General features: G+C 41.0%; 1 protein-coding gene across 23 annotated transcripts in view; it reads left to right on the top strand.

Annotated features, from left to right (window-relative positions):
• Window positions 1-12335, top strand: part of NEDD4L (NEDD4 like E3 ubiquitin protein ligase) — a 297127-nt gene that overhangs the window by 239587 nt on the left and 45205 nt on the right. For 14 of the 23 annotated variants that reach the window (XR_004969940.1, XR_004969939.1, XM_036322034.1 and 11 more), the window contains 6 exons: window positions 775-954; window positions 3209-3283; window positions 5062-5121; window positions 10030-10161; window positions 10675-10794; window positions 11877-12074. Coding sequence is in view for 21 of the 23 variants with exons in the window: in XM_036322034.1 (XP_036177927.1) it covers window positions 775-954; window positions 3209-3283; window positions 5062-5121; window positions 10030-10161; window positions 10675-10794; window positions 11877-12074 (765 nt within the window). In the remaining 2 variants the exon portion in view is untranslated. The remainder of the gene's footprint in view (window positions 1-774; window positions 955-3208; window positions 3284-5061; window positions 5122-10029; window positions 10162-10674; window positions 10795-11876; window positions 12075-12335) is intronic. The other 9 variants (XM_036322036.1, XM_036322023.1, XM_036322026.1 and 6 more) reach the window with 7 other exon arrangements.

Genomic DNA, 12335 nt, shown 5'->3' with positions numbered 1-12335 from the left:
GGGTACCAAGTACAAGCTATTACTGAATACTAGTACTTTTGACATCACAAAAGAGATGTATTACCAAGGAAATACAAATTTGGGTGAATGGCACTGTTTATAATTTGCCCCTGAAATATTTATGGTAAATTACTGGGGTGGGGGAAGTTATGAATTGAAGAACAAATGAACAATTATCATAACTTCCATGCTGCCTTAATAGCTCTGTTTACTTACTAGAAATCCATTAAAGGTATTACCTCAGGAAGATCATTTACAAAATGCTCCAGTGATCAAAAATTGAAAAGCCAAATTGATTCCATAAAAAATTTACTGAAAGGTACTTTACAACATTGTTTAATTACAGATTATAGCATCTATGCTGTTTTCATTCTGAATCCTGAGAAGTTAGAGTGAAAGGAACTCCATGGAAGTTATCAATGAATTCCTGAGATTATTTTTTAACCCATGCATTTAGTAATGAGAGCTAGAGGTCAGTCACAGCTCAGAGAGGTGGTATTATAAAGTGGTTAAGAGCACAGCCCATGGAATCTGGCCTCCTTGGTTCAAGACCTGGTCCTGCCACTTCATAGCTCTATTACCTTGGGCAAGTCCCCCTCTATGCCTCAGTTTCCTCACCTGCTAATTAGGGTTGTAGTCATATCTTTCTCGTGGTCCTTGAGAAGATTATTTGCCTCCTACATGCTTAGTAAATGTTAATTATAGTTATGATAATGGTTATTGTTGGGGATTCCTCCTTCCCAGCATTTACCTCTGCATCTCATCCATTGGTAGCCTTGGGAGACCATTTCAGAAGAAGCAGCTATCACTGGAGACTCCTCCCTCAGTCTGCCGCTGCCCCCACCACCTTCCTCCCCATCCTCTCGGACCAGCCCTCAAGAGCTGTCTGAAGAACTAAGCAGAAGGCTTCAGTTCACTACGGACTCCAATGGGGAGCAGTTTGGTTCTTTGATTGTGAGTAATCGTCCTGTTTGAATGAGAAGTTAAACAAATATTTTATCATTTTTTTATTGTTGCTTTAAGAGAGTCTTGTATGCAAATAATGACCAAGGGTCTTCTAGCTCCCAGATAATTCTGACATTTTCCTAAGTTCCTCCTAACCTAGGAGAAGCAGGACTATACCAAAATTGGCCACGCAGGTGAGAATCTTTCTTGATTTAAAAAGAATGCAAGAAAATAAGAGTTCATGACTTCTATAATTCTCAGCTTTAACCATGTAGAATTTCTCCTCCCAGCCGAAGGCTCATAGTGCTCTCACCACAAAGGTGGCTTTTTGCACTGGGGACATGGAGGAGATATTGGGCCTCCCAATCAGTCCTCTTAAATCATACTCATTTCAGAGATGTAAGCATAGTCTTTAAGGGACCCATCCAAGACAAAGTTCGAATAGGAGATAGAAAACATTTACGTCCCAGAAAACCAGTCCTTAAGAAGGGTTGTGGAATTGGGATACTGACGTCAGGGTAGTAACATTTGAATTGGTGTTCTCAACAATTAAGGACACTCTTTCTAGAAGCTTCAGCTGAGCCCTGGTAAGCAGCAGAATCAGCCATGAAGAACTCTGTGTTTGACAGTATAAAACTGCAAAAAAAGCCCATAGAAAATTCCTGCTTGAGCTTTAAACTGAGAATAAATGCAGTCTCACTTTCTTAAAGTGAGAACTTGAACTTAAAGCTGTTCTGTAGTAAAGATGGGGAAATTGAACTTAAAGCTGTTCTGTAGTAAAGATGGGAGTGATGTCACTGAAAATGGCACCTAAAAAAAAAAAATAGGCATTATTGGGATCATATAAAATGTAAATGGGTAGGACTGCATGATATGTAAAAGCAAATACTCACAAAATTGCTCCTTATTCAGTTACGGTGTTTTTATTTTAACAGACACCATTGACCAATTTGTGTGAGATGCAGTGATTATTTAATGTGGTTTTATATTAAAAGTCTGTTAATGGTTTTCACAAAGAAATATCAATGAGATGAAAATTTAGTACTAAGGGGGCAGGGGAAAAAAGAGTTTACATATATAGGACATTTGAATTGGTAAAACTGTTGCTATGGAAACAATATAAGCAATGAAGCCATATATTTAAAACATATTAAAGGAAGTATTGCAATAATTATAGCAATTAAATACCTTTGGTCTACCAAGTGAAAAATCATAATATTCTTCAGCATTAATATTACGTTAACATCTCTAATTATTTGTATAAGGAGCTCCTGCATTTACTTATTAAAGCTATATAAAATACCTTTAACATCCAAGTGCACATGTCAGAATTATTTTAAGATTGTTGAGTCTGGTTCAAGTATTAAATAAAGGTGCCTAAGAAAGAGAAGAACATGGGACTCTTCTCCAGTTCTTCTCAGGGTCACTGTATCCAGAACAATAACAGCAGCTACTGTAGAAAGACGTGGATAGTCCCCCACTCTCTTCCCTGCCCCAAAGTCTTTCTTTGTCCTTATCGCATTTTAGTTATTGCAAAATATCAAACGTGTCCCCTGGATGAACCTGTTGCTGATTAGACCCTGGATTTTGTATGCGTCACCTGCTGTGTTCTCTGATTGGATTTGTTAGGCTCTTTTTAAAACTACATAGGTGAAGCAAACAAGTGAGAGGAACGTTATACATTACACATTTGATTTACTAGGTTAGCCTCACTATTTCCCTTCATTCCTTATCTGTGTGACTTTAACTCCATTGAGAAGCCAAAATTGTAAATACCTGACCCTTCAGAAGTAGCACGAAGTTATATTTGAGTTTCCTTGGATATAGAATCCAATTGGTTCTTTATCAATGATAATAATAGTCAATAAATGTTTCATAATCATATCTCAATATTCCTTTCTATAGGATGCATCCCAAAACAAATGATAAGACTTCCAGCTTCCAATTTCTATTTTTCAAGCAACCCTAGAGTGTTATGGTGGCCTGTTAAGTCCCCTTTCATGCTTTGACCTTGTTCCCTTATTTTTTGCTGTTATTTCTAAGGACTGATCAAAACCCAGTCTGCTTAATTCACTGAGAATGAAAACAACTGCAGACAACTTGACTCCTGAAAGGACTACTCTCATTACCCTGAAAAGATGTTTCATTTAATTGCCTTCCATTATCATAGGGCTGTGAATAGCACCAATGGTATATTTTGTGAGCCAATGGAACTTTTTCTAAGAATGTTTTCTTGACGCTCCGTGTCCTTTCCTCCCCTCAGCAGAGGGAGCCCTCCTCGAGGTTGAGGTCGTGCAGTGTCACCGATGCGGTCGCGGAGCAGGCTCACCTACCACCGGTAACCCACGCGCATTTCCCTTCCCCAGCTGGCTCTTTCAGCTTTTATTTAAAATCATTGGGGCACTGAGGAAGAGTTTTTCCTGTGCAAATCCATTTACAATATAAATGAGACACTCAAATTTCCTAGCAAATTGCCCAAAGAGAATGGATTTCCAATACAAAGAGTTGTTTTTGCCACCAAAGTCTCTAAAATGGTAAAAACTCCATTGCTTAGTTTTTCACCCAAATTAATACCAACTCTGATGTGCTCACTTAACTAAAAGCATACGTTAAGTAATTTTTAAAAAGATTGAATTTAGTCCCTCAAGCTGTGCTCTGGTGATTGTATTTAAGAACATACTGAATCCTTTTAAACAGGAAGAACTCTTCCAGGTGTGAGCGAAGTAGGCTTCCATGACGACCTAATTAACCCCACACAGCGTCTGTACCTTCTCCTTAAAGGCAGCTCTACTGGCTAAAGAATTAGCTACAACTAGTATCAGGGGTGGGCAAACTTTTTGACTTGAGGGCCACAATGGGTTCTTAAACTGGACCGGAGGGCCGGAACAAAAGCATGGATGGAGTGTTTGTGTGAACTAATATAAATTCAAAGTAAACATCATTACATAAAAGGGTATGGTCTTTTTTTTCAATAGTTTTATTCATTTCAAACGCGGGCCGAAGTTTGCCCACGGCTGAACTAGCTCCTACTCTCCCACAGTTTCTATAGTTAGCAGCAAATAGGGAAGAGTGGCAATGTTTAATAATATAGGACATAAATGAAAATGAATATTCCAATTGGAAGGCCGACCAGAACTGCCTAGGGAGATGTTTGGTGTACATGTCAACGAAAGAAACGTGATGCGACTTTGTTTCTTCTTTTGGGGGGAGAAACTATGTGCTTTTATTTTAGCATGTCCAATGTGATGTTTGACCATAACCAGTTTTTTTATGACCACGAATCCTCAATCATTTTTAGCACTAATACTTTATTATGTGTGGTGGGGGGAAAGTGCACTTACAGATTTTGAAAGCTCAGTGTCTTCCCTATTGTGTACACCTTTGCACAAGTCAGAAGGATTTTTTTTTTGCCTAGCTTTTATCTTTTATGCTGCAAAATGAATGAATGAGTACACTAGTCAACTGAGTGGTCAAAATAAGGGATTCATTTGTGCCTTGTATCCAATGTGCTGGTTGATAAGCTTGACAAGAGCGTCCTTTCTGGGATGGTTTCAGTTCAGATCTCCCCCAAAACAACAATCAGCTGTGATGGGATCCTCCGCCTAATGATTCTGTGATTTTCCTTGATGAATTAATGGCACTTCCTCTCCTTTTCACAATCAATGTTAATTTTATTTGCCAAAGAGTCTCTTTTCCTGGAAACAGATGACTCCTCCCTTACACTCTCCAAAGCTGAAAACTCACTGATCACCAGTGGCCTCTTGATTTTGAGTGGCAGATTTAAGAACCTGCTCATTATTTAACAGTGGGGGCAAAACTACAGTGGTGTTCAATTTCTTTTCCGAACAAGACATCTCATCATTGTTATTGAGGTTGTCAATTCATTGTTCGGCCAAATCGAGTCTGCAGCCTGAGGCTTCTGTGGATGGGAGGTTGACTGGGTCCTTGCTCCTCTGGTCATCAGTGACCGCTCAGCTTTACTTGGACAGAAAGGGTTTCAAGGATTCTGATTCATGTCACCTGCCTCACTGGCTGCCACAGCAGTGATTCCTGATTCAGTAAACAACGGGTGGTCTCCCTAAGTGCCTTTCACTGATATAAATTATCATTTAACAGCCCAGTGCCCCAACTAGGAGAGCGCGTTCGTCAACTGTCACAGGTGGTGAGGAGCCAACGGTAATGATACCCTTGATCAGACTTTAACAGCAAAACTGTGGGTTCGTTTTAATATTTTGTATAATGGTGAATATGCTCCTTTTTTCTTCTTTTTTTTTGGAGGGGGCGGATATTGACTTTTTTGTGTTGCAGAGATGCACATGGTTCTTTTATTTTTAATATATTTTTATTGATTTCAGAGAGGAAAGGAGAGGGAGAGAGAGAGAGAAACATCAGTGATGAAAGAGAATCATTGATCGGCTGTCTCCTGCACACCCCCTAATGGGGATCAAGCCTGTAACCCTGGCATGTGCCCTGACCAGGAATCGAACTCTGACGTCCTAGTTCCTGGATCGATACCCAACCACTGAACAACACCAGTCCAGCTAGTCTCATATAGTTTTATCAGGAAGACTGTCAAGCTTTAAGTGCATTTAATTTGACCATTAAGAATATATTTTTGGCCCCTCTCTCATCATTGATGTTTCTATCTCTCCCTCTCCCTTCCTCTCTGAAATCAATAAACATACTCAGTTGTGTGATTCAAGCCTGAGGAGCAGTTGCACAAGTGGATTTTCAGTTGGGCACAGTAGCTATCTCCTGTGTGTTTTCTGCCCCACATTTTAAACACTGAGTTAGATTTTCCGTATCATGAGCTTGAACCAGTGACTCTCCTCACAGGAATAAACAGATGTTTATATACTACTTGGGGGATAGGAGGGAGGGGGGCATGTTTAATAAATTTGAAAGATTTAGAAATAATGGTGTTTCTCTAAGCCAAGTATCTGTTGTTATTATTCGTTATTTTAAATAATGGATTTGACTATGTACTTTAATTGTCTGTTTTCTATTTGATCCCTGAAGACAGGCTAGCTTATAGTATATGTCTAGAGCTGCTATGGCTATTTAAAGGATTTTCCTTATTGTTTCACCTTTCTTATGTTTGTTATAACTGCTTATTACTTGAGAACACCTTTAAATACATATACAATTGCAGGTTTTCTGAAGAATGTTGATGATTTTTAATGAACAATTTAGTTATGTTGTTAGAATTTAATGCTCAGCATTGTACACAGGAAAATCAAATTTGCAATCAGCAAAAAATCAGCCTCATTTAACCTATTGAGCTGCAAAAAGTCAAGTGTTGTGAAAGTCATGTGTTGGGTAGGCCAGGCTCAGCTTCCAGTAGAAGACATGAACCTTCAAATGAAGTGGCACATTGCCTACTGTGTACTGGAAATTTCTATGGCAGTAGAGCTGCAAGGGGGATGAGAACATTTCATGAAATAATTTTAGTAGAATTTAGTGCTAATGAGTATCCTCTTCCATCCACATTTGCATTTTATCGGTCTTAAAAACTGCTGTTCGTATTGGAGTGTGTGGTCACTGTGATATTAAATGGTAGGATAGACTAGTTGTGAGAGCGCTGGGCTCCGTGGTCAGAGTGGTTCCTGTGGCCATTACCACGGCCCTCTTCTTGCCAGTACTCTCCCTTCCCCCACCAATGAGTAAAAAATAAAAGTTTGTTTTTTATTTGGAAGAATTGGGCCATAGAAGTAGTTCCTAAATGTTTTACCTACTCTCATGCTTTCTATGTACCTGGTCATCTTTTTGTTGCAATAAGCCAGCTAATTTTATGGCCACATTCGAAGTTTCAGTAGGTTTGACAGTGTCACATTTGTTTCTTTTCCATCATCATTATCCCTTGTCACCAGTGCCCTTTACTTTCTCTTTTCCAGTTCCATCTCCTAGCATGTTTCATTCCCTCTTACACCTTCTCCCAACCCTCTCCCTGTCAGCCCCACACGGAAGTGTACATGCTTACACTGGAGCTGTGTTCCGCTCTCACAAATACATGTGTGTGCGCAAATAGGATCTCATGTACATTTCACCTAGCAACTTGGTATTTTTCACTTACGGTCATTCTTCTGGGACATGTTAATGATTACATAATTTTCAGTCATGCAAATGCACCAGTTTATATAATCTTCCCACATTGGTGAGCATTCAGCCCCTTGCCCCACCCGTATTCGTCCTGCACACCATGTTGCTTGAATCATCCTGGTCTTTCCTTGGCAGAGCTTTTATTTCTGTAGTATAAAAACAGATCCTGATTCTCACCTGCAGAACTACAGTCCTTTCATTTACCACAAATAAGTACACTTTCCAGGGAGCTAAGCAGGAGCCCTCTCTGAGATGAAGCAAGAGGGACAGCACAGTCTTTTTGCTCTTTGCTGTGTAGACCCTAAAATAAACAAATGACGGGAATGGCAGGGTTTGAGGGAATCTTGGGGCATCGGTGATAGTGCCAAACATTTATCATCTGGAAAAGCCTATTTGAACTTTGATGGTTTAAACATGATCGATTCTCCTTTTAATGAAATAATTGGAGCTTCTATGCAGCTGTAGCACAACGGCTGTTTGGCGTTATGAAACACAATAGTATATTCAGATGAAAAGCTGTGAAATGTTAAATTAAGCTTACTAGCAGTTTTAACGTGTCTCTTGACTAATTAACTGTTTCTTCCACGACAGTGGAAGTCTGATTTTGGCTCAGGGCTAGCCCCTTCTGTGGTCTGTCCATGGAAACTGTGTCCTGCCCCTCCCTAGCTCTGAGTGAGAGGTTTTGAGTCACAAGTGGAATCACCATCACAGGCTGTTCTCCATGGTCAAGAAATCTATAAGGAGAATATTTTTATGGCACCATCTCTTTTTAATGGAACTAAATTAAGGATTACCAGTTCAGTTCTCAGTAGAAGGGACAATGAACATTTTAATCAAATTCAGTGTTCTCTACTACACTCCTAATTTCCCGTTATCTGATAAGTCCTGTTCACTGTAGATCTACGAAAATAACCTCATTGCTGGAATACTGTGCTGGAAGTCATACAGTCTTAGAAGTAATCCTGAGATTATCCAGGACACAGCCAAGCTATACTAGTTATCAGACCCCTCACAAATATCCTTTCCAGGGATGTTATAACTGCAAAACTATCCTTAAGGTTTCCAGAACGGAGTTTTCTCAGGGCCTATCTCATTGCCTCTCCCCAAAAATAACAGGGAGCAAGAAAAGCAACAAATTCCATTCAGTACTTCATTTAGCCCAAGCATTTTTGGTCCTCATGTGAGCAGTAGTAGGTCAAAGCTTGTTGATAGCACGAACTTTGCCACACAGTCCAATTGACCACTAACTTAGGATACAACTTGGGTTCTAACTTGGTTTGGCAGAGTCGGTCTTTTATAGATAAAAAATAGACCGGCAAAAGTTCTTTTCTGTTGGTGCTAGAGGAGGAAGGCGGAAAGAGCTTCAGGCTGTATAAATTCATCTGACTTAAGTACCCATGGATGGATCAAGTCTACCTGTTGGTGTTTCTTCCACGCTTGTTGAATCCACACACGTAGGCCCAGGATGCTCTAAGATCAGAGTCTTGGAATTAACCATGATGAGGTATTTCAGTTTTTATCTGGGAAAATGTCAAGGGAGTAATTGCTATAATTTTAGAAGAAAGTTTCGTTGCCAGTAATGTTGCCTTGCCTGTTCAACATGTTTTAGAAATAACCATTGAGGCAGCTGTTCCATGGCCTCAGTTAGTTTTTCTCTGGAATGTGCAGTTGAGCTCAGGAAGTAGAATATGGAGCCTCATTAACTAAAGTCCCCAATGACGTGGTAGCATCCTTGATCATGCTAACTCAGGGTCATGCAGTGGACTGGGGATCCTCTGATGTGACCCTCTCTTCCACAGCATATTGTTGGTAGGAGACACGAAAGATGGGATGAGCACAGGGAGAAGCTGGGCCAAGAGATTTACATTTTCAGCCTAATATCAAGAAAATGACAACTGGTAAAACATCTGGAGGGTGAGAAGATCCTAATTAGGGGAGATGGTACCCAGAAAGACGTGGCTTCCTTTTATATCCCAAATAATGTTTAGCCTCTTGTTTCTTTTACGTTCTCCTGGGAGCCTGGATAGCCATGGTTGGCTTCTTGTATCTGATCCGCCCCCACTCCTTAGAGTAACACCCCTTTCCCAGTGACAGATCTGATATGCAGCCACCATACATCCAGGACTTCCTCCTGAGACAGCACTGACCTCAGATGTCCATCTCGGTGCCTCCTTGAGTCACTGAAACATCCTTGCTATTCCAGAGTTCTCCACCCGGCTACATTTCTCAGGCTGCTGCTTACCAGCAGAAGTGTCTCAGGAATCCTTTTCGATCTAATCTGGACTATCTAAATATAGTCACTCTATACTGGACATGTTTCTAAACCCAGAAACTGCCTGTGCTTCCTTCACCCTTTAAAGAGACAAGCTCTGCATGGGCAGACAGGATAATACAGCCTCAGCTCGCCAGGAGGCTTCCTAAGCTGGGGCAGTTGGGGTGTCCTAGTCGGTCCTCTTGGTTATATGCCATTGGTGTGAATGCAGACCTCCTGGAGAAGGCCCTCTGTGTACTTTTCCCCCTAAAAGATACAATGTAAGGGCCCTAAGCTGATGAAGAATTTAGGAATAAGCTAGGAGAGTATCCCTGTGGCAACTATATCGAGAGGAAACTATTCAGACATTCCTCTCATAGACAGTGACATTTGACAATTTGAAATACCTTTAAGTTCTACATAATTTGGTAAAATTTAGTATCTGAAACAGGTTGCTGTTTTTTTCTCTTAGCACATTAGCAGCAGCCATTGCATTTAAGACTTTGGACATTTAAGAACGCGTTCTGTAAGATTTTGGACTCCACAGAGATTCATTTCGCAGTAAACTTGAAGCTACTGGAAATCTACTTCTGTTTTCTGGACACTAGTGTTTTGGGTACAAATAGAGTTAACTTACTTTGTCTAGAAAAAAATAATTCTCTAAGTGTACATTACTTTATTAAAGTGATCAGAAAACAACTGCACTAAATAATGATGATTTCTTACACAAACAGCCATCAGTGGCCTACGTGCACACCACGCCGGGCCTACCTTCAGGCTGGGAAGAAAGGAAGGATGCTAAGGGACGCACATACTATGTCAATCATAACAATCGAACCACCACTTGGACTCGGCCTATCATGCAGGTATGCAGATCGCCACACAACTGAAAATTGCAGGCAGGTGAAGCCGAAATGTACAAGAGCTCCACGCTGCTATTGTTTATGTATTGTCCTGAGAACCCATGTTTTAGAAAAAATTTTTTCCACAAAGAACATGTGTTATTTTAAGTATACTATATGCCTATGGAAGAATTTGGTCCCCAAATCACTCTATCCCCAGATATATATTTTTTAAATGTAATGTGAAAGATATTTTCAAAGTAAGAGCCTATAGCAGTGTGTAGTGTCTCTCCCAACTCCCACCCCCTTTTTTCCTGAGGCTCGTTTTCATGCCTGGCTAGTGATTCATTTTTATTTCCCTTGAATGTGTTTCCCCAACCTTCCCCTCCCCCATTATTATGTTTAATCATTCCTCCATGCTTTAAATAGGCCAGACCTCTCATTACTGCTGGCTGTGTTGTTGTTTGGGTCCACACTCCCAACCACACACAAAGGGAGATCCTCACATAAAGCTAACTTGTTTTTGCTCCAACATAGCTTGCAGAAGATGGTGCATCTGGATCTGCCACAAACAGTAACAACCATCTAATCGAGCCTCAGATCCGCCGGCCTCGTAGCCTCAGTTCGCCAACAGTAACTTTATCTGCCCCACTGGAGGTGAGAAGGCTACTCAGTGTTATTGGGGTCACGTCTGTCCTGTGACTTCTCATTCTCTCTTTTCTCTTAACTTGGACTTCAGTTTCGCAGCCACCTTCCTATCTGATCATTGTGTGTGTTCATGGTGAAGGGTGTTCTTGTACAGCCTCAGTATATGCTTCTCTGTTGCGCTCAATCACATCCTTGAACTCTCACCTGATTCTCATTCTCATGGGGCTGAGGCCATAGTGACTTGTGCTGTACATGTGGGTTCCTCTCTTCACAACTTTCTCCATTCTTGTTGTTTTGCCCCTTCTTGCCTGTTACCTCATTAGACATGCATAATAACTCTTTCAGATAGCAGTGCTTATATTAAGTTTTAAACGATAGCTGTGGCTTTGACCATTTCTTTTCCGTTGGACTGTAGGGTCTGTCATTGTATGGGCATACATGTTTCTGATGCATATCTGCATCCCTAAGTCATTGCTGTGCATCTGCGTTGCTCTCCTGTTTGTGTGGTCTGAATACCATGCCTTAGCATCACCGCGTCAGAGAGTTGGAGAAGCCAGAGCACAAACGTTCAAGTTCTAAACTTGACGATGGCCTAGAGGTAGCTGTGGTACTCTCTGTGCCCTAGGCTTAAATGCTAATGAGTGGGAATGAATGATAGCTCTCTTCCAAACTGTGATACAAATGTCCTGGTAACCATACGAGTCCAGGTGGTTGTCTTTGATGATATAGGGGCTTCTTATGCTCTGCAATTGCCAATCCATTCTTCATTAGACTGTGAGCTCATTAAGAGCAGGGGCACGTCTTTCTCCACCCTCTGTAAAGTCTCCATCCATAATTCTCAGGGGAGCATAATATTTTTGGCATATAACCAATAGCTATCAAAGGATGGTGATTTTAAGTAATTAATGTGTGTTTAATCAATAGAAAAACTTTAAAATTCAATTGATTTAAAAGTAAACAAATGACAGAAACAGATTTCTTAGAAGCTTCCCCTTGTCCCTTTCCAAATGGAACATTCGTGATACCCAGGTACATTTTGACACACTGGACTAGCACCTGTAAGAGTTCTAATGCTCATTATTATTCCTTAGGGTGCCAAGGATTCACCCATACGTCGGGCTGTGAAAGATACCCTTTCCAATCCACAGTCCCCACAGCCATCACCTTACAACTCCCCCAAACCACAACACAAAGTCACACAGAGCTTCCTGCCACCGGGCTGGGAAATGAGGATCGCGCCGAACGGCCGGCCCTTCTTCATTGACCATAACACAAAGACTACAACGTGGGTAAGGTCGCTGCTTTTATTTGGCTCCATTTCCATCATGAGGTCTGACATTCATTCCCTCATTTCCTCACTCCGTACTCATGATTCTTGTAGAGAAATTTCACTGACACCGCAGCTTGTCCCTAGAGGGTCTTCTCAGCCTGCTTCAAGATCTGGCACGCAGGGGCTTTTGGGAGGGGTGATGGATGGGTGCAGGGTCAGGGCCAGCTGCTGGTGCCAGGTTGGATGCCTTTTCTCCAGAACATTCCTGGACAGCTATAGT

This window comes from Myotis myotis, unplaced genomic scaffold (assembly GCF_014108235.1).
Source record: "Myotis myotis isolate mMyoMyo1 unplaced genomic scaffold, mMyoMyo1.p scaffold_m19_p_9, whole genome shotgun sequence".
Lineage (NCBI taxonomy): Eukaryota > Metazoa > Chordata > Mammalia > Chiroptera > Vespertilionidae > Myotis > Myotis myotis.
Note: the sequence above shows the minus strand (reverse complement) of the source record. Positions and strands in the feature narration are given on the sequence as shown.